Source organism: Tetrao urogallus (assembly GCF_951394365.1).
Source record: "Tetrao urogallus genome assembly, chromosome: 1".
Taxonomy (NCBI): domain Eukaryota; kingdom Metazoa; phylum Chordata; class Aves; order Galliformes; family Phasianidae; genus Tetrao; species Tetrao urogallus.
This window is the reverse complement of record NC_136813.1, coordinates 27,245,480-27,267,983: the sequence shown is the minus strand read 5'-3', so window position 1 is coordinate 27,267,983 and position 22,504 is coordinate 27,245,480. Positions and strand designations below refer to the sequence as shown.

General features: G+C 41.3%; 1 protein-coding gene across 1 annotated transcript in view; it reads left to right on the top strand.

Moving 5' to 3' along the window:
• Positions 1-22,504, top strand: part of FNDC3A (fibronectin type III domain containing 3A) — a gene marked incomplete at both ends in the record, with an annotated part of 96,178 nt that overhangs the window by 35,849 nt on the left and 37,825 nt on the right. Inside the window, 4 exons of the mRNA XM_079540688.1 lie at positions 14,337-14,413; positions 18,817-19,054; positions 19,881-20,153; positions 21,711-21,769. Coding sequence (XP_079396814.1) covers positions 14,337-14,413; positions 18,817-19,054; positions 19,881-20,153; positions 21,711-21,769 — 647 coding nt within the window. The remainder of the gene's footprint in view (positions 1-14,336; positions 14,414-18,816; positions 19,055-19,880; positions 20,154-21,710; positions 21,770-22,504) is intronic.

Here is a 22,504-nt window from a genome sequence, read left to right as displayed (position 1 = left end):
TCAGTGATAGAAAACCTCATTTTGAAATTTCTTGTGGAGTTTGTAAAACTCTGGTTACTCTGGTCTGACACTTAGCAGATTGAAAAATGATGTTACATCTCAGTTGAAATAACTTCAAAGTCATTTTTCACCTGTTCCCCACCTCCTTTTTTTTAAAGTAGAAAAGTATGGGAAGTAGGAAGAATGAGAAGTTTCTATTCTTACTTCATGGATAATTCTTAGCAGTAATATGGAATCGTATTTTCAGTAAGATATGAGTAAGTTACTGTGAATAAAACAACATATTGCAACAGACATAGAAAATGCAGGTCACTTGAAGTAGGACTGTGGTGAATAAAGACCACAGCAGGGCCATGGGCTGAGAGAAATTCCCAAACTAGGGGAAGAGCTGTGAGGTCATGGAGCTGTACCTTACTGATACTCCTCTCTTCCAAGAATCAGAACAAAAGTTGGTGGTATGAGAGAGGGAAAAAAAATCCGATGCTTCTGCAGGGAGTTGTCAGCCTTTCTCTTTTCCTTTATTTTCCAAAAACTTGTGTTGAATGCTGTCTTTCAGCAGACTGTCTTAAAGTGAAGTGCTTTACTGTGTTACAGCCTCAGCCATTTTAGCTTTAAAGAGGGTTTGCTCTGGAAGGCTGCACACCCAATAAGAGCTGGGTCTTATGGTTTATGCAGTCAAGAGACATCTAAGTAAAACTCCTAAGTTGCTGGTATGTTCAGAACATAACAAAAATACTTAACTTTGCATTTATTCTGATTTTTTTCTTTCTACTTTATTTACTGTTTTGAGATCAGACACAGAACCGCTTTGTAGCATAAAGTAAGTTTAATCTCATCTATTGTTAAGCAGATAGTTAAATTTGAGAAGCCATCTGATTCACCACCTGTTAAAAGTGAACAAAGCTGCAGAGGACTGTAGTGTGAGATTAGCTTCCACTCCCACATTCACACTGCAAATAGATACAACAGTACCTGCAAGCACTGAGGTTTTGAGATTGATTGTTGGCTTGATTGCTTTTTACTCTGGACTTCTGGCCAACACGAGTTGGAACAGCACTTTTCTGTGCTTGTTGAAAATCTGACATTATGTAGCCTTTTCAGTCATATATTTGTTAAAGGTGTGTTTTTATGCTTACTACACCCTTCTGATTCTTACACAATACAAATATTGCGTTAAAAAGGAGGAAAAAGTGCCTTGGAAATACCCTTGGAATACAGCTGTGTATACTCTCAAGTTTTCTTGCATGCTTTTTGAGCAGAGTATATGACACATGCTAGATCAGGAATCTTACTCGTATACCCACACAGCTTTACCTGTAAGTTTTTTCCCCCGTTCATCTTCTGACAGGTCTTAAAAATACCATCCAGAGCACCGATTTGCCCATAATAGCCCTCTAAGTGTGCATTATGTTCCAAGAGTTTCAGTGTGCTGTCATTGTTTTTCAGTTACTGAGCCTCATCCTCTCATCTGAAAAAAACTGATCCATTATTTATGATGGGAAAGAATCTACTTTCATCTTGGTGACAGCAGTTAAGTAGAAGGGTGTTGGATTTTTTTTATTCTTTATTTTTTTTCTAAAGTACCTAAGTGTAGGTTTATGAGTCTTCCTGTTGGGTGGCAGTGATGTGCTGTTGTATCTGGACAAGTAGTAGATTGGCAGGTAAACATTTCTGTGCAATTTCACAGAGCTAGATGAAGATGTGAAGTGCCTGGGAAAATGTCACATGGAAAAAGAGGTTGAATGTCAGTGAGGTAAGGCTGTACCTGCATAGGATGTAGCTTTTGAGTATGTGAAGGCCAGTAGGAAGTAAATAAAAGGACTAGAAGGAAGTAAATAGAAGAATTAGAAAATATAAGTGTAAAGAATGAAAGGTATGCAATGGAGTCTTGAGATCATATACTTGCATGTTTCCTGTTTCCATACTACAAAATTCAAAGCATAGTACAGAATGTTTCTAATTGTATCTCTGAAGAGCTTCAGTAGATTCAATATAATCTTACTCATCTAGTGTTTGGTTTTTTTTAAGGTTCTAAATTGAGGAGAAAATAGGAAAGGATTGAATGCTGAAGCACGATGCGCAGATAGCCTGGAATGTGAATATATTCCTTTCTAACCACTCAGTAACTAATTGGCTCAGGTTTTTTTTCAGTTATCAAGGTATTCCAGAAATACCTTTCAGCTAAGATGGCAATCCAGGCAATTGCAGTGGCTTAGGAAGCCTATGTACCAGAAATGGTGAAAGAGCAAGAAGAACATGTATTAAGGAAGTGTTGTTTGAATGGTACCCCTAAAATAGATGAAAGGCAGCTATATGCCATACAAGGTCATGCATAAGATTAATAAATTATAAATGGGGATCTCATTGTTTGAAACTCGATAAGGAGGAGGAGGAAACAGGCAAGCTATTTCACTTACAAGATAAGTATTATCTCCAGTGTAATGTATCCGTAAAGGTTACTGTGATCATAAAATGCATCAGACAGTTGTACAGCTTGGGATGTTTAGTTGCATTTTATAGGATTCTGCTGAGACATCAACTGTACTTTGATAATTCATGTTTACAAAAGAGGAATTGAAACTGGTTCCAGCTGTTGCAGAAAAGAGCTATTAAGATATTCAGAAGAATCAGGAGGCTATTTTGTGAAAGAGGACTAGAAGAGGTTGACTTGTTTTGCTAAAAATGAGTTTTGTTAGGAATAGGTAAGTAAACACCAGGGATTTAAAAACTAATAATAATAAAATTAGTGCTAGAGCTGATTGAAAGCCAAGTAGATGTCAAAAGGCTATGAATAAATTTTATCTAATTATAAGAAACCTCCTGGCTACTTAGGAGCAGTGCTCAAGAATAGCATCCCTGTGGGAGACATACAAGTAAAAGAACTGACTGATTTTAAGATTGGTTTTGATGCTTTTATATACAATCCATCTGTGATGGATCCTGATATATGATAATAGGGAAGAGGAATGAAGCAGCAATTGCAGGTGAATAGACTTGATTCATGAGGTGTTTTTCAGTCCTTTAGCCCCAGTGGTCCAGCAACAGAAAAAGTAGATCTTCTACACCCAGACAACAGGGAAGTAATAAAAAGGTTTCAACACAAAGGACACATTTACTTTCCATCTGTTAAGCAATTTTCTTGTCTCAGCTCCTTAGAAGAGGGGTATGTTGATCAATACAAAATGTATGGTTAGTAACTGTGCTGTTTTAGTACATTTTTTTCCCTTTTGTCTGGCTTGGAATGACAGTTTTTGAGCTAAGTTAGTTGCTTCATCCCTAACCTCTTGTTTGGCACAGGTAAGCAGATTCCTTACATAGTTCTTTCTGGTTCTGAGTTCACTTTGGCTGCCAAAGCAATGGGTATTTTACTTTCTAAAAAGTATCTGGTTGCAGAGAAATTGAGTTTGAAGAGAACACTTGCAGCAGCATAAGCTTATCTTTGTGTCTGGTCCCTGCTTACTGCTTTACCAGATGTTGTCTTTCTGATAATACACATTTATCAACCTTGGTGAAAGGTTTTTATCAAAAACAACCTATTTCATAGGCACTCTTGCTGTCTGTGCTTACATGCTTTCCCTGTGTGGCAACTTGCTAGGGATATGGAGAAAATAATTCCTTGCTGAAGGGATCTGTGGAGAGCTCATTGTGGAGCATTAAGGGTTCTTTGTCACATAAGACATGCAAAAAAACCCTCAACCTTATAGATCTACAGATTTCGAATGCTAAAACAAGTTTAAAAGATAACAAGTTCTTTAGATAGCCTGTAAGGTTTTGTTCTCTAAACCACGCTAACAAAAATGTAAGGTTTTCAGTAGGAATTAGCTGGAGTGTGTTGTGGTGTGTATGAAATAGTAGAAACATTTCACTGCAGAAGAAGCCACTGGTGTTAGTAGCATATGTAGTTCCATTCTATGTTTCTGTGTCTCACTTGAGAACATCAGGATTTTCTAAAACGTTCTCTGATTTGGGTTTAATTAATTTGAGACCAAATTTCTGCAAAGCTTTTTGAACAAGAAAATTCTTGCTTAAATCATTAGCAGACTCCATAGTCTTAATTTAAATGGTGAAGCATAATATCACATTGGCTGCTATGTTATTAAGAATTTTCAAGACCAGTAGTTTTTCATTCAACCGTTATTTCCACTTCTTTTTAGAGCATCCCCTCTAATAGCTGATTTAGACTCCAGTCGTAGGAGTCACGTTCACAGTGTTTGGATTCTACCTTAGTTTTAACTGAAGGTGTTAGCTGCAGAAGTCACAGTGCAGCCCAGGTCACCCACTGTATCACAACCTAATCCTGGCAGGCACGCTGAATCCATTGCTTCTGTTTTGACTGCAGAATTCCCTACAACCTTGTGATTGTACAAAACAGGCTGCGTGGGAACTGGCAGAGACCACATATCTAAGACCTACTGAAAGGAAACAATATAGAGACAGTATGTGAACGTCGCCTCTCTCTCCTAAAGGCAAGACAGGTTATTTGTTTTACTCAGTCTATATTAGGTTTCTCCAAAAATACAGTTGTAGCAGCAACAGGAAATCAGTTAAAGCACTCACCCAGAATTGAGATATGAGGATTTTTGCCCTACAGAGCCCACCAGCACTGAAGATTTAGCTCCAAATTCCAGCAAAGTCCCCAGGCTGTTACGCTGTGGGACATCCCGCATTGAGGCATCTCTCCATGTCTTTTGGAGATGGCTTCTTCCCTTCCTCCCCCTCAAAGAAAAAGAATACCAGAGAGAAACTTGTAGGAAGGCAGTCTCCCTTTCCAGGGATTCCTATATAACTTGGGTGAACTCTTGGTTCCATCTCTCCTTTCAAAGGCTGGCTTTGTATTTTCCGTTTAAAAACCTGATCAGTGGAGTTAACTGTGTCTTATAGCAGGGACAGAGGCTTAACATGCTGCATTTCACTTTCCTAGTGGCCAGTCTTCAGCAGAGGTAACAAAGTGTGTGAAACAGATTTTTCCATCATCTGGTGCCCATAGCACTCTTCCAGACTGGGAGAAGTCAGGTGTTAGAAGCTCAGAATTTAACTTGCCTGCCAACTGAGTAGGAAGACATCTTTCCTGACAGTAGGAATCTCCTAACAGTAACCTTGATATACTCTGGTGAAATCAGCCAAGAGTCAATAGAGCAGATCTGAACCAGGTATCTCGTTGAGGACACACTGCCTGTGTTCAGTGATTTGTGTCATTTGGTATGAGTTGGCTTCCTGATAAATGTGCAAAAGCACAGAGCTGTCGTCCTGAGGCAGCCTGTGAATCACCTTGCTGAAGCCAAATGTTTGCTTGAGATGTTAAAAAGTGTAAGGCGTGTAACATCAGATGTTTTCAGCTTGGTCTTATGTCTCATTTTTGTCATATGCCATTATTGTGTAATTTGTCTGCTTGGGGCTTGTTCTCTACAGTTTGTACCATGACAGAAGGACTGTGCGTTACCAAATGTCTCCTTTCAAACTGTCAGCTTCAGGGAGTGTTTTCCTCCCTCATGCTCTGAAACAAAACTGTGTAATAAAGTGTTATTTCAACATTTACTTCATAGTTCAGAAGCCTACATCTGAACATTTTCTTCTGAAACTGAAATCTTACTGAGTCTTCATGTTGGCTGAGTCAAGTGAGCATCTCTCATTTGGGCATAAAAAATAGTTGTATATTTTTATTGGTGACTGTGAAGAGAGGAGGTCTTGTAGGACTGATGTCCATTTCCATTTGTTTTGCATTGTTTTACAGAAGATCTGTTTATCTGACCAGAGCAGCAAATGTGAGTTACTTTTGTTCAAGAGTAAAATTTCAGTGGGACAGAGCGGTTGCGTTCTGTCATTTTATTTTTCAAATCAGTGTAGTTAAAAGCCTCTTCTCATTGCAGAGAGCAATATTTAGGTCTGCTTTTCACCAGACAGCCTAACCCTAGGAGTTCCTTTGTTTTGAAATGCCCTCCTTTACAGTTTGGTGAAATCAGTTCAGCATTTACATGTGTGCTGTTGCATTTCTTAGTCATTATGTGCAGTTATGTGTGTGCGTATATACATGTGTTATACACACATATATACACATACATAACTCGACAGTGAGAATATGAAGAAATTTACACAGAAGAGAAGGGGTTGCTCCAAGAGGGCACTCTGAGGCAGCAGACTGTGACATACTTTTACCCTCTAGTTTGAAGTCAGTGCAGTCAGGTAGGTATGTACAGAAAAAATAACCCATTAGTATAATAGCTTGAGTATAATGGTGCCAAAAAGACATTTACAAATAATTATCCAGCGTAACTTTTGGCACCACCAGTCTGGGAAGAAAAGAAGTTGATGTCTTTGCCCACCACAATCTCTCTTCTGTGTATCAGTGTGCTCTTTTCTAGAAGCTTTCTACACACCAGGGAGCTGCTGAGACTCACTTGGGCTGTTCACCCCTTAGCCACAACCAGTTACCAGCAGTAGTGCTTCCCACTTGGATCTTTCTGATCTGCAGTGCTTATGGGAAAGTTAAAAATACTTTCTGGTTATAAATACACAACTTCTAGTGACAACAACTGTTAGATAATTAACTTGTGGTTTATCCTGAGTCTTTTGATTCAAATGGAACATGACTAAGCATTATGCATGTATATTAAATATTAGTCTGAAGAAGTTGCAGATCAATATTGTTCAGTATAAATGCTGGGAAATCACTCTCCTTGAGAAGAAGCTAAGCTGATATGCAAAGCACTCAGTCCCGATTATTTTTACTGCTAAGAATAAAAACATATTCATCAAAGCTTCTTTGTGTTAAGAATGGTATATCACATTTAATTAACTCCCTTTGAAATGTAACGACTTAGAGTTCACCTGATACTTAAATTGGAAGACTTTAAGGGAGAGAATGTAATTTTTTGACACAACTCTTCCACAGCTATTAAGTAATTGCCCTTAGCCCAAACCTAAAACAGAAAAGCAAGCTGAGCAGTTTAATAATCTTGACTGCACAGTGAAAGTCTGTGTTTTGTGTTTCCACATTAGCATCTTTGATTCATTGTCTTGTGGGTTATTGGTTTGGTTTTTGTTTTTTAAACAAAAGTAAGATGGAGTTGATGCTGTGCTCCAGTGTTGGTTCACAAAGAAGGTTTAAAAGTTGTTGGATTATCTATAAAATCTAAAACCATCTTTCTACAAGCTCCCATATGGAAGTTCCTCATGAGGTTTGCACCGTTTGAAGGTGTGGGTTTGCAGTCTTTTTTTTAAAATCAAGAATAGCACAGTGGTCACTGTTTAGAAATAGCTGTAATGGAGCTACATTTATTATTCGAACACAGAAACCATTGTTACCTTTGTCCTTTCAGTGTGCGTGAGGCCATTATAAACGAAAACTGATAGCTGTATTAATGATAAAGTGCTATGGAAATCTGTCATCTCTGCACGTTTGCATATGAGAAGGGATTTTGTGTCCTTTTTCTTGTGAATACATATGTATGGTTTCGTGGGAAAGATCAGGATTTCATTAGGATGGAATCTGTAGAAGTACTGTAGTTAGGCCTCCAGGCTTTCAGTTCTTATCCATTATTCCAAAGCTTGTATGAATGAAACTGATGCTTTTTTTCCTCCTGTTTTTGAACAGATCTACGTGAACATTTTACCTTGCTTTTCCTCGTGTTTTCCAGCCTCCAGCCCACTGATAGATTCTGTAGTCAATTAATATATTTAAATTACGGCTCCCGCTTTGTCAGCGGCTGTTCCCCAGCCTTGATGGCAAAAGTAGACAGATGGATGGGGGAAGGGATTGTTTTGTCAGGATGAATTTAGAGCATAAGGAATGTGTTCAACTGACAGCACTGAAAACTGAAGTCTTCTGCCCACCCTGCCCTTGCAGTCCTTCCAGTTCCTTGCTTTCCTTCCCCAGCTCAGGCCTAGTGGTAAGTTCTGTGTCTGCTTTCCTTCTGTTACTGCTTGCTTTGATGACATCACACCCAGTGAAAGTCAACCTCCTGGATCCCCGTGACATCTTCCAGTGCCCGTTAACCTGTTAAGCACCAATTTCTCCATATTTTCCAGGCACAGCTTACGAGGCAAATTCAGACCTCCTGTTTATTGTCGTTCTTGGATTTTTGTGTTTAATTGGTGCCGCTGGAAGCCCAAAATAAAACTTTGAGGCCTTGGCCGTTCTGTAAAAGCGAGTGGTGCAACTATTTGTGGCATCTGGGTCTATTGATCGGCCACGGCACGTCGGGGCACTGCGACGTCAGCTGCGCTCTCCATTGTTTCTGCCGCGGTGGCCTTTGTGTTTGATCCTGTCAGCGCTTGCGTCAGCGATGCATATCATCGCCCGCGTGATGTCAAAGTGTGGGTGTTCGGTTATGGAGACATAGTTAACCTAATGTGCCGCAGTAAATCCTGAATGCTATTTCCTCCTGGGGATAGCGGTGGTGATTCATCGCCGCTCGCGCTAAGTATAGCAGCGCTCATGAGCCGCGGGATCCGCACCGATTAGTATCAAAGGCACCGCAGCCTTCAACGCGCGGCCGCACGGTGCCCGTTCGCGGCCGGACCTCCGCGCCCCTCTCGCCGTGCCGTGTGCCGACCAGTTCATCCGGAGGTAAATCCTACGGAAGGATTTGGCCGAAGTAATCCCTTTCGACTTAATTATGCAGATTAACGGAGAAGCCGCGGCTAAAGGCTCGGCTCCTTACCGGCGGCGAGAACCGGTGGTCATAAAAAAAAGAAGCGATAGCTGAGCGGGAGCGTTCCGCTGGGCACAGCCTCCTTCCAGCGGGGCGGAGCGGGCAGCGCGCACCTGAACCCGCGCCCCGCCCGCCGCCCCGCCCGTGCCGTGCCGTGCCGTGCCGTGCCGTGCCGTGCCGTGCCGGGAGCGGCCGCCAGCGCGGCCCGGCCCGGCCCGACATGAGCGGTAAGGCCTGCCCTGGGCAGGGCGCGGGGCCGGGGGCTGCCCGCCCTCCCGCTGGCTGGCGCTGATGGGGGGGCGCGGCAGCGGCCTGGGAGCGGCGCGGGGAGCGTGCGAGAGCCCGAGCTCCTCTCGGCGGAGGGACGGCCGCGCGGCGCTAGGAAGGGTCGGGCCGCCCTGAGGCAGGGCAGCGGCGCGGGCGCGGGGAGGGCCGTGGCGGGGCTGCGGCGGCGGTGCGGGCGGCGCTGCCCCGGAAGGGCATCGTGAAGGCCTTCGGGAGGGAGGCTCCGGGAGAGATCCGCAGCGAGCGGCCTTGGCGCTGACTGCGGAGCCGACTCGGCTGCGCGCTCGCAGCGGTTCAGCATCGCTGTAAGCAGCGCTGCTCGTCGGCCGTCCCCGCGACGGGCGCGACGAGGTGGGAGAGTTCCCAGGTCAGAACTCAACCTGCTGCTGGCCGACGGGCGCTCCTCCTGCCGCGAGTTTTTCTATGTTTCCTTTTCTTTTTTTTTTTTTTTTTCCTTTTCCCCACAAACATTCCAAGTTTTACTTGGTTTTTATGAAGGCGAGATGTGCACTGAGAGGCTTTTTACAAGTTTTACCCTTTGTAGTAATGAAGTAGCAAATTTCGGGAAGATAAATTCGGAAAGTACAGCGATACATCTTGTCTTTTGGGTTGCACCGGGTTAAATACACCTTGACTGCATTTGATGAGCCATTTCTCATGAATAAAGCATCAAACAGAGCTATGCAGCTTGTCTTCTCCCACAGTAATTCCTTCCCGCTTGTCCAGAGGGAGAACTTGTGTAACTGAAAGTATACAGAAGATTCGAGGCCTCTTAAAACAGTAAACACATCAACATTCATCACACAGTGATGTGGATGTAAATTCCATTCTGTGCGGTGCACGAAAGCGTTGGTCTGACAGTGCCTCTGACACTGCTTGGAAAGGATGGGGATTCCTCCTGCAGTGCATCTTGCTTTCTGCCAAGAAACCAAGTAACTTCACTGCAGACCTTGCATTCATTAAAAAAAAAATGTAGTTCATCAGCTTTCTTCCCTGTGCTTTCTCTTTTGCTGAATGTTCCCATATGGACTAATTCATTGCACGGTCATCTCAAAATCTATTCAGAAGCATATCAGAAGTCATCCTGAGTTAAAAAGAGATTTTCATTTATTTTGAGTCTTTAAAATGCTCAGGATGGGATGCAGGTTTTCAGACCACTAACTGGACTCCATTCTAAGGTCATGTATTTCTTGGGGTCCGTACTTGTCTTTATGTTTTCATTTGTGTGGCTGCTCGGTTGGGGGATGCTGAAACGTTTCTGTGGATCAACCTTTGTACTGCACTGGAAATAGCTGCTTTTGTTTGTTTGTTGGGACAGAGGCTTAAAGCACTCAGTGATGAGTGATCTTTGGAAAGAAGGATAGTTTACTCGCCCGGACCTGAGTTGTTTTTAAACACCTAAAGAATATTGTCTAAATTTAACAATGAATTAAAGCCCAACGCTGGCATATTCACAGGCTCACTAAGTGACAAGCTGTTCACATTAGGCTTCCTTCATCCTCTCAGCACAGTGAGTTTGCTTTGAAAATTACTGTGGCCTTAGTTCTCCACATATCTGAAACTTTCATGGTAGAAAATTGTGAGGTTAATGAAAGCTTCAGTGTCTTGTATTCATTATGAAAAGCCGCAAGTACTCTATGGGATACAAGCTGTGTGAAATTGGCCCTCGTTTAAGTATTTAAACCACTTATTTGGATGAATGGCAACTCGTATTAAATATGTTTCTGCTTCTGTTGACCTCTTCGAATTTATTTAAGGTAATACTCCAAAGCACTTCTCAGCTTGGTCACTGCTTTTCATGTGAATGTCACTTCTGTTTTAGCTATTCACACTCTGGAGAAACTTCAACTGAAACATTTTTGGGTTTCACCTGAGCAAAAACCCAAAGACGGTTCATTTCTCAATGTAAAGTTCGCTGTAGTTCTTCTGTTATTTGCTTTTTGCACGGTTCAGTCACTCAGTTAAGACCTCATTCTTAAAAATTTTCTTCCCTCCACCATTGTGTGTTAACACTTCATCAGTAACAAAGCTGTGATTCTTTTAAGGTAATATATTTCAAGGCTTTTGTATCCTGTTGTGAAAGAGTTGTTACAGCATGTGGGATCAAGTTGGATTACATGCCTTGTATTTTATAGAATTCTATTTCTTCCTTTTTCCCTCTCTTGGCATTCAGACGTAGTTAATTTGAATTCTCTCTCAAGCTCACGCTTAGCAAAATGAGATGTAACCTTACATCTCATATCTCCTATTATAGACATATATGATAAAGCACACCTTGCACTTGGGTAGTACCTCCCATTTGCAGATGTAAGCACAGTTTATCAATTATTAACGCGAAGAGCCTCTTAGAAATATTACTGAAACTTTGCCAAGAGTTGGATTGCAGCCTGGGGTGTTTGTATCCCAGCCTTGTCATCTTGCCACACAACCTGTTAGATTATGCTGTGCTTCACTTTAATTGTTAAATTTTATCAGTTGTGCCCGTTGTGTATTTTAAATGCAGGAAAGTAAAGAAATCTGCATGCAGTTCCTCTTGTTGTGCAGTTCTCTTGCCTGTGCAAATGGCACAGGGCTGGTATCAAACACTACAGAGGAGAGCATAAGGATGGGGCAGGGACACAGAAATCACTTTCTTTTGAGCTTCCTGAACTAACAGGAGTTCTTTTATCAGCTCTTATTTGGTTACTTCTTTCAATCTGTTTAGTAGCTCTGAACCTGTGAACACAATCTTTCATTTCCACAACGTTCTCAAGGCTGTGACTTAACAAAATTTAGCTGTGCATGTCCTGAGAAATTCCTTTTTCTGTTTTAAATTTTGTATCCGGTTATTTAATTTAGAATCTGGATCTCGTCCGTGAGAAATTAGAAATGATCCATCTTCCTATTTTAGGCAGTTGGTGGCTTTTATAGGTCTTGTACTATTTCTCTTCTGCATGCTCTTTTACCTTTTAACCATCATCAGATGGAATAGTCCTAGTCTCTTGAATCTGCCCTGATGAAAAAGGTGGAAAGTCACTGTAAAAGTTCTCTGCTTTTTCTTTTTGTCCTTTTCTAGTTCTGCTGTCTTATTTTAAAGAATGGAGTCAGGCAGTGCACGCTGTCCCCAGGATATTTGCCTAGAGAGGTGGTGGATGCCCCATCCTTGGAGACACCCAAGGTTAGGCTGGAGCACCTGATGGAGCTGTGGATGTCCCTGTTCATTGCAGGGCAGTTGGACTGGATGGCCTTTAGGGGTCACAGAATTGTAGGGGCTGGAAGGGACCTCCAGAGATCATCGAGTCCAACCCCCCTGCCAAAGCAGGTTCCCTACACCAGGTCGCACAAGCAGGTGTCCAGGAGGGTCTTGAACATCTCCAGAGAAGGAGACTCCACCACCTCCCTGGGCAGCCTGTTCCAGTGCTCCATCACCTCACTGTAAAGAAGTTCTTACACACATTTGTGCGGAACTTCCTGTGCTGCAGTTTCTGGCCATTTCCCCTTGTCCTGTCTTCACACACTGCTGAAAACAGTCTGGCCTCACCACTCTGCCCCCCACACCTTAGATATTTGTAGACCTGGATCAGGTCCCCTCTCAGTCTTCTCTTCTCAAGGCTGAACAGACCCAGTTCACTCAGCCTTTCTTCATAGGAGAGATGCTCCAGGCCCTTCACCATCTTTGTGGCCCTCCGCTGGACTCTTTCCAAGAGATCCCTGTCTTTTTTGTACTGGGGAGCCCAGAACTGGACGCAGTACTCCAGATGAGGCCTCACCAGGGCAGAGTAGAGGGGGAGGATCACCTCCCTCGACCTGCTGGACACGCTCTTTTTAATGCACCCCAGTAAGCCATTGGCCTTTTTGGCTACAAGGGCATACTGCTGGCTCATGGCCAACCTGTCATCCACCAGGACACCCAGGTCCCTTTCTGCAGAGCTCCCCTCCAGCAGCTCATCCCCCAGCCTGTACTGGTGCACACAATTATTCCTCCCCAGATGCAAGACTCTACGCTTGCTTTTGTTAAACCTGATCTGGTTTCTTATTGCCTAGCTCTCCAGCCTGTCCAGGTCTTGCTGAATGGCAGCACAGCCTTCAGGTGGTTCAGCCAATCCTCCCAACTTCGTATCATCAGCAAACTTGCTGAGGGTGGCCACTATCTCCTCATCAAGATCAGAGATGAAGGGTCCCTTCCAACTCAGATGATGCTAATGATTTTTAATGTACTGTTTCCTTCTGTGAATACCAGTGAACATCTCAGTTAGTATTTCTTTAGACATGTATGTAAAAACTCATTAATCTACTCACATAGAATATGGCTTTTGAGTACGAGAGTATGACTAGTGCATGGCTTATCACTGTGAATAAATACTTCTCTTGGTTTTGTCCAAGTGTGTTGCTTTGCACTTAGTAACGCGATTTCTTCTGCATTTGTATTGCATGGCCACTGACTGCTGTGAGACCCTTTGCAGCTCTCTGAGTGCATACCAAAAGCTAGTCACCTAGACATTCATTTCCACGTCCAGAAACTTTGTTAATACATTGAAATACCATGCCTGTGAGACTGCTGTGGTCACAGTAGCTGCTTTGGAAGCCCAGTGTTCCCTTCACTTTACTTCCTCTTCTCAGGCCAGTTGATTCCTCATGAGAAGCCCTGTTTTCTTTTTAGCTGAAGGCAGCATCACTACGTCAAGGATGTTTGAGAGAGATTGTCAAATGCTATTCTACAGTAACTCTTTGCTCTTTGAAGGTATTGGATTTTCCAGGCAGTGCTTTATTTTCAAATGCCACCTTAGCACACTGTGTTGTATTTGTCTAGGTGTCTGTGAATTCTGTTCCTTCTGGCTCGCTCATTAAAAGGATTGCCACAGTACCACAACTTCTCACTGTTTTTAGTTGTAGACTCATAGTTTGTAATACATTAGCTTTTCTCTGAGATTTTGTGTTGGTGTCCTGGTTGCCACCTTCTGTTCCTGTGGTGCTGAGACCATCTGATGTGATAAGTCCATAGTAACAGACCACAAGTTCTGTAATTAATTTTATTTACTATTCTTAACTTCTTAACTGAATACTGTCTAGTTTTATCTTTTCTTTCTGTTATTTTTTTCTATTGCAAAGTCTATTCTATTTTCACTTTGTTTTGGGATGCTTCTTTTAACCTGTCACTTGCAAAGAAGTTTTGCCATAAGCTCTTCCGTGAGCTAACAGGGAAAGGAGAAATATAAGCTGGACAATTATTTTTACTTTGTTTCTGTCTTTCTTAATTGTCTCACATTTCTGAGGGGGCCCTTTGCTATAATTTTATCTGTGTAGCCCATTGCCTTTTTTTATCCGTGTTTCGTTGTATATTTTTCACAGGGACTTTGCTGTTCAACATGTTCTTTGAACTCTCAGTACAGGATCATGAGAATGTTTCTTTAACCCATGCAGGTCCTGCTCAGGTTCCAATGATGTCCCCAAATGGTTCAGTGCCTACTATTTATGTGCCTCCTGGATATGCCCCACAGGTATGTCACTTCATTTGATTCTTGCATGACAATTATATGGAAGCAGAACTGAAATTCAGCTAATTCAGTAAGTGAATGTGTCAAGTTTGAGTCACTGTGGTCAAGGAAATAAATAACAGGAGGTATCCAATAATATCTCTGAGAGCTTTTATGTGTGCCTTGCAGTTATATATTAACTAGTTACATGAGAATAACAGGTACAGTTCCTTATTTAGTTCAGGATCCTAATGTACTGGCTGTCCTCTGAACATGAAATACAGTTCATGACCCAGATAGTTCATTGTGCTGAATTTGGGTTAACAGATATTTTGTCTTGGCACCAGTATAATTTTATGTTTGATCATAGCTCATGTCTGGGAATTTCTCTGCAGATTGGGAGTAAAGCAGTTCTTTAGTTTTTCTAGAAAAAAAAAAATGTAGCAAATGTAGAAAAAAAACTCTAACTGTCCATTGAGAATAAGTTGCCCTGTAACATGTTTCTCTGGTTTAACTTGAGATGGGACTCTGCTTTTGTCGCTGCTGTGGGATTCCTAATTTAAATGTCTGAAAACTAATTGTGAGCAAGGTAACCTCCACGTCCTTTAAAATAGATGAAAAGGACAATTCTTCTTGCTTGTGTTTGCTATCATGCTGACATAGATGTATGGCCTTGTAGATGATCTCTCTTTCTCCCTCAGCTATAGAACAAGTGTAGGGTTAGTAGCTCAGATCTGGAAACCAGAGCAGATGAATGTCTCCCTCCACAGTGTCAATCTTTCTCACGGTGTTCTGTTGTGACCAGTCTTCCTGTGACTGAATGTGTCCATGTGAAGAGAATATAATGCATAAAATGCAACAAAAAAATCCCCAGTGTCCAGGAGATGTTGCACAAATTATCTGAGCTAGATGAAAAATTGTCGTCCAGTAAAAGAATATGCTGTTAGGGTAGGCAGACTGGCTTGTGTGGTCCCCCTAGTTTTACCTCTGATCTGTTAGAGCTGGCTGATAAGTTGGTTCATACATCTTTCATAGCTGAATTCCAAAACAGTCAGAAGAAAAATGAATTGAAAACAATGAAAGTCCATTTATCTTTAAGTCATAGCAAAAAGGCTTGGTTCCTAACTCATTTTTAAATAATAAGAAGAATTTTTGAACCCAGAAATGAAGCTTTACTATATTCCTCGGGTAGTTCATTTCAGTTGATGAAGTACTTAATGCTTGAAAAGCCGTGTGACCTGTGACAATCTGAATTATTTTTATGAGGTGTTTATCTCCCTATAGGCCAGCTTGCCACAGGCAGGCTGAAGGACAAGGTTTCACTGGGACATGCTTGTTAGCCTTTCGTTGGAGCTTGTTATACCAGCAGGTGTTGTGCTGGCACAGCCCTCTGACTTCTGAGCTGAGTGCAGGTAGAATAAGCCCTTGTCTGCTGTTTTCATCTACGTGTCAGAGTCCAGGAAAACCTGTAGTTTCTAAGGCTTCTGAAGCATTTACTGCTGATAAAGCGTGCCAGCTGTTGTGGTTTATGTTGGAAGTTTCTGTGACAAGAAAGAAGATTTGATAGAGGTTTTGCAAACAGCAAAAACTGCTGCAGTTGAGTTATTCTTTTCTTAATGCACCCCCAGCAATATAGTTTCCATGATTTCTTCAGACCTAATGTACTTTTAAGTCTGTAACTGCAGATAAAATTTGAGAGCTATTGGAAGCCTAAAGCCATTGGTGTGGAAGAACAGCTTTAGCATTTTGTCTACACATTTTCATTTAGTTCTGTTCTACCTCCGCTTGCTTCATCTTCTCTTTGGCTCTGACACAATGTAGTGTCCTCAGTTAGAAGCTGAAGATAGCAATAGAATAAGATGTGTTTGTTTTTCTTATGTCACATAAATAAAAGGTATTTCATGAGTTGGTTTACTTCTCCCTTCCTTTTCTATTGGAACTGAAGTTCTAGAACTCGGAAAGAAAGCGCATACATCATTATTCATCTTCTCCAAGCTGTCTGTATTCAGTGCCTGTAGTGAATTTCCCAGTGATGTTTGGTTGTCAAACAAGCCTGTGCCAGAACTGTATGTTTTGCTGGTACATTTAGGATAACAGCTTATTATTTAACTTAAGATGACATATTTGACGTGATGCTTTTTTTTTACACACTTTGCTAGGAGACTGCAGTTGAGTTGATGTTGGATGCAGAGGCAAAGTTACAGACATAACTTAAGGTCCCTGCTGCCATGAATTGGGTATCTGTTTCTGAGTTACTTAGTTTATAATCTGTTTGTTTCCTTGGATCTGCTGATAGTCTTAAGTAGCCTGTTTTTAAACCAGATCTGCAGATGAGTTTGTGATAAATCGGATTTTTTTTGTGTAAGCAAAAGGGTCTCAAATGATGAAAACTACATTTCAGTGTTTAGAGAACATAGTTGGAAAGCAGCAGTTGTAGTTGTATTTCCTGCTGTTACCATGTCCTGCCTTTAGGTACCATTCAGCTATCACTGCACAGATACGACGAGCATTGTCTTTGCAATATTACCCTTTCCCAATAAGAGGCAGTTTCTATATAGTGAAAATAGTGAACCTACAAAAAAAACCAACCACATGGTATTTGTATGTTCACTTAGATTGTTTGTATTAATTTCCAGCTCCATTTACATAAGTGGGATCAGTTCCATTGCGTACACATTTTTGTCTTCTCAATGTGATTGTTTATTTATAAAAATCTTTGTTCTACATTACACCAGAACCATACAGCCATGTCTACATCATTTTTTTTTTCTTGCTACAGTTGGAAAGCTTTAAAACAATTTCCTAGACCGTCCTCACTTACTCTGCATTGGTGCAGCTAGCAGGATGATTTGGGAATGTGCAAATTAGATTGCTGTCACAGGAAATAAAACTAGGAATTCCATTCCAGACGCGTACCAGATGCACACTAACCTCTAATGATAAAATGGCAAAAACAACGTTTGATCCTTCAAGCAGCTTTCTGTCATGGGCACAGTTCAAGTATTTATACCAGGGCATGGGACTAGAGCTACCCAGGCATAATTCTGTTAAGCTCAAACAGTGGATGTCAAAGCAGCTTGGCACCAAGTGCTTTGATCTTCTGATCTGTTCCTGTTGCCCCAGATTACTCACTGGTGTACATGTGCATGTTCCACCCAACTCCAACTACCAAAGTGAAAATATTAAGTGAAAACCTAGAGCATAAGGTTGCTTTGTTCCCTGTTTTTGAGTGTAGTCACGATATTCTAGATTCCTTCCTTACTATCCTAATTTGCTGGATAAACATTTCATCCAGAAGCTTCCCTTGCAGTCCTCGTATGGCATTGTTTTGCAGCATCTTACTAGGAACTGGAGAACAGTGTGTTCATTGGGATCCCAGGTGCTAAGGCTGTTAACCCCACAATGCATGTGAGACAAATCATGCCAGGACCATCTCTGGGTATTACCAACAGTCATATTTATTTGTAAATTTACTACTAGCAATACAAACTTGTAGAGAGGGTCACAATGGCAGTGTTTTCTATCTGTGGCGTGCTTCAGTGGGTGACCCCATTACTAACCCTTATCTAGGGATGATCATTTTCTGCTTCAGTACTTCTACAGTATCTGTCTTTACCTGTGTGAGACACCTTCCCACGTATGCTATGTGTACTGTACACAGAAATCCTCAGCTCCCTGCATCTTACATGTCTGCATTTACCCTCATGATAAGATTGAACCTCTGGCAGCATGGCTCAGGGCAGAAGGCTCTTCTGTCACATCTCTTGTTTGCCAGGGAGATTTTTATGCAGCAAACAGAGGCTGCCATCTTTTTTTTTCACAGAGTCAGGATGCAAGATAATTTAACAGAGAAAAAACAACTTATTTTAAACTACATTGAGTTCTAAAGGAATGAGAGGGCTGACTGCTATCCTGCTAGGTATTTTTTGCTTTAACAGCTTGGTGCAGACTGAGGCTGCTACATACTGACAAGAGGTATCCCGCATTAACAGTGGAGGACTGTGTTGGGCATGTAGCAAAGACCAGGCACTGTTATGCCTTTTTCTCTCCACTTATGTTGTGTGAAGTCCATCTGTCTATCAGATCACTTGCAGAGAGCCATCTACTTGTTACACTGTAGAACAAACCCTAGGAGCAGTGTAGCATACACTGTGCACGAATGAGGATGGAAACAGGGCACTGGGGACAAGCTAGGTTAATGCCAGGAGTATATCTAGTTGTTTGTAAGACGTTATTCCAGGCTGGATGTGGCTCTGGACAGCCTGGTCTGGTGGTTGGTGACCCTGCACATAGCAGGGGGATTGAAACTAGATGATCATTGTGGTCCTTTTCAGCCCAGACCATTCTGTGATTCTGTGATTATTGCTTTATTCACTCTTTGCTCGTTACTAAGCTCTTGTCTTTGTGCACGGTCTCTCACTGTACAGGTTATTGAGGATAACGGTGTTCGAAGGGTTGTGGTGGTTCCCCAGGCTCCAGAATTTCATCCTGGTGGTCACGCAGTGATACACAGGCCTCCTCATCCTCCACTGCCTGGCTTCCTTCCTCTCCCAGCCATGATCCCTCCTCCACCACGTCATATCTACTCACCAGTGACCGGGGCCGGTGACATGGCGACGCAGTACATTCCACAGTATCACACGTCCCAAATGTATGGGGATCTGGGTATGTAGCTTATAAAGAATTGCAACTTCTGTCAAAGGAAATGGTGCTGTACTGGCTTCCGAAATCTGTGATGTAGATACATGTGCTTTATCATGCAGATAAGACTGTATCTTGAATGGGAGCTGTACAAAAACATTTATGAAGATGCCAGTCTTTTTGCTGAAACTTACTATTTCATAAGAAGTTCTTTTCACTTATTTGACTTGTCTGTTCAGTTACCAATTAAATATACTGATTATTTTTTCTGTGCAGCATTATATGTAGGACTGACCTTTTCCAAAGCCATGTTCTCACTTAGTCTCTCGGTAGGGCTGCAGCAATGCCTCAGTTTAGCCTGTACAGATCCAGTGTACTTACATGTTAGCCATGCTATCTTCAGTTGCCCTGTTCTTCAGAGGTTTCTGGTTTTCCTGTTGATTTCTACAGAAACACGATTAAAGCAATACAGGTCTAGTTGTGTTCTCAAACTTAAAACTTCTGTATTTTTTGTATTCAGCATTAGAGCAAGTTTCCTACCTTGTAATCAAGTACTTATAGGAGGAGGACTGTGTTAACTTTATTCTGCACCTTACAGCTCACAAAAGAATATAGAAACATTTTAATTTTTAAGTGGAAAAATGGAGAATGAAAGATAATGCTTTTTCCTCTAACAGGTCATTAAGATCCAATTACTGTGCATAATTTTACTTGCTGGACAGCTCAGTTTTATAGTAGGAATATAGATGTAATTTTGCACACAAACATACGCTTAACTCACGTGGCATTTTTAAATTCATTTTTTATTACATTGTGTTGTGATTTATTTGCTTGTTTAACTTTCATTTAGATACCCTGCCTGCACATGGAAGAGCCAACTTTAGAGATGAAAGGTCTAGTAAAACATATGAAAGGTTACAAAAAAAATTAAAAGACCGGCATGGAACTCAGAAGGATAAATTAAATAGTCCTCCATCATCTCCTCAGAAATGTCCTTCTCCTACAAGTGAACCTAATGGACTTACAAAAGGACAGGACACAGCTGGTATAAGCACAGGTTCTACCAAAAGCAAGTCAGTGGGTAAAGGAAAAAGCAATTCTCAGACAGACATAGAAGTAGAAGGTAAGTGTTAATAAAATATATATGTAGCATATACTTTTAAAGTATTTTTTGTGTATGTATGTGTATATATTGCTATATATACTAGTCCAGTGACTGGCTGAGCACATAGTTTGTAAGTTCAACACCATGCTTTGACAGTCTTGGGTGGTAGCCTATAACTACACTGACTTACATGGAATGGAGTTAAGAGTGAGCAGCCTGCTCCTCTTGTTGAAACGATGTACCTAAAAGAGCAAAACTACTGCTGTGCAAGTCTCTGTGTAGATTTGGGCAGATTTTATTAGTTATACCTCTTAATTCTGTGTAAATAAATGACTGTGTTCTGCTGCTAAAGTTACTGTTGCTTTAGCTTTGAGGAGCAACTGAATACTGATGGCCTGATACTGCAGAGAACGTGGGAAGAACCATAAATGTGATCAGATCTACACTGAACTTGTTAAAAGAGGAATATTTTATAGAAAAAGAATTGTTGTTCTATGAAATTCACATGATGTGTGTCTCTACCACCTCACTATAGGAGGACTTATGTAGAAAAATAGTTTTCACACTTGTCCTTGTGACTTCATATTTTTCTTACGTAGTGCATTTATTATTAAAACAGACTTTGCCAAAAAGGTGGCAAAATACACTGCTCACATACATTATAAACATTTTGTCAACAGTTTTTTGCAAACATTGATTTGAAAGATGGAAATGCCCATTTTCCAGGTTGTTTTGTTTCTGATTTAACAAGGCTTTTTGGAAAATGATGTACTGTAACTTAGACTTGTTCTAAAGAAGCAGAAATTGGAAATGTGATCAGTTTCAACAGCATAAGCGATCTTAGAAATATAAAGTTGCAAATGGTTTAAACCTGATTTTTTAAAAGATTTTTTAACATTTGTTTTCCTTTTTTAAAAAAAACTCTTTAGTTTAATGGAGGCTTTTAAGTGCATTAAAAGTGTCTGTCTGCTCCTCCAAAGTAGCACGTGTAGTATGTGCACTTAATACTATTGAGATGATCATATTTTTGTACTTTGCAAGAGAAAGCACATACAGACATTTTCTACAGACTTACTCAGTGCTCTGCAAAATTCAGATATGCCTTCAGCTGAAGCAGAACACCTTAAGTCTTTTCACTGGGGTGTAGCTGATGGTTCAGCTGAGTTTTATCACTCTGTAGTTGATGGAGGCCAGCAGCATTACCAGCAGTCCTCCAGGTGATGAACAGTAAGATATTTTAAACTACTGTAACTTGTCTCTATCCAAACAGAAATCTGCAGGAAGTATGTCAGCCATGAGGTTAAATTCTCCACAGCAATAGTTTCAAGTTATACACTGGTAAAAGATAACCATCTTTTCTGTATTCTTTTAAATTGTAGAACAGATTTAGAATTAAAATGAACAATAACTATGGGAGCTCTTTTAGTTTTATGTTGCCCTAGATGAATGCAAGTTGACGTGGCTTTGTTTTATACATATTTGAGTCCATATGCAGTTGTTGAAGAGCTGTTTCAATAGAAAGTCACTGAACAATGATTCATGGGTACTTTGTTTGCTTTGATTTTGTTTTTCAAGAAAAGAATGAAGAAACAAAAGCACTTGAAGCACTTCTTTCTAATATAGCCAAGCCAGTGGTAAGTAGTTACAGCTTTCTATAAAATTGGAGTGTATCTGTTGCAATATTATACAGTGATACCTCCTTTTCTGCATCCAAATTCAGTTCTTCAGTTCTCAGCATTAATAAAAACTCATTTAACTTTCACTGATTGAAATGTAAATGACCAAAGTTATTTTTAATATGTTAACATTTATGAAGCCAGAATTGTCTCAATACTTACTACGTGGAATTCTTTTCATTACAGTCATCCCTTAAGTATTCATATGCATAGATAAGATCCCCCTTGAGCCTTCTCTTCTCTAGGCTAAACAGTTCCTCTTGCCTAGTGCTGGGACCAGAGGCAATGGGCACAAACTGGAGCACAGGAGGTTCTCTCTAAACACCAGGAGCCCTTCTGCACTGGCACAGGCTGCCCACAGGCTGTGGGGTTTCCTCCTTGGGGATCTCCCAGAGCCACTTGGACGTGGCCCTGGGCACCCTGCTCTGGGTGTCCCTGCTGGGACAGGGCTGGAGCAGAGGGACCCAGAGGGCCCTGAAACCCCAACTATTCTGTGGTTCTGTGGTGCTGCAAGAGCTGAGCAGGGATAAATAACTACAGTCCTAAATGCTCAGAGTCCTGCTGTGTCCAGGCGTCAGATTGAGACAATATTTCTTTGCTGCCCCTGTGTCAAATTCTGTAAGAAGGCTGCTACCAGGATGAAGATAGTAGCTGTAACAGTCAAGTTCAAGAGCACTGAACAGCATGTCCTTG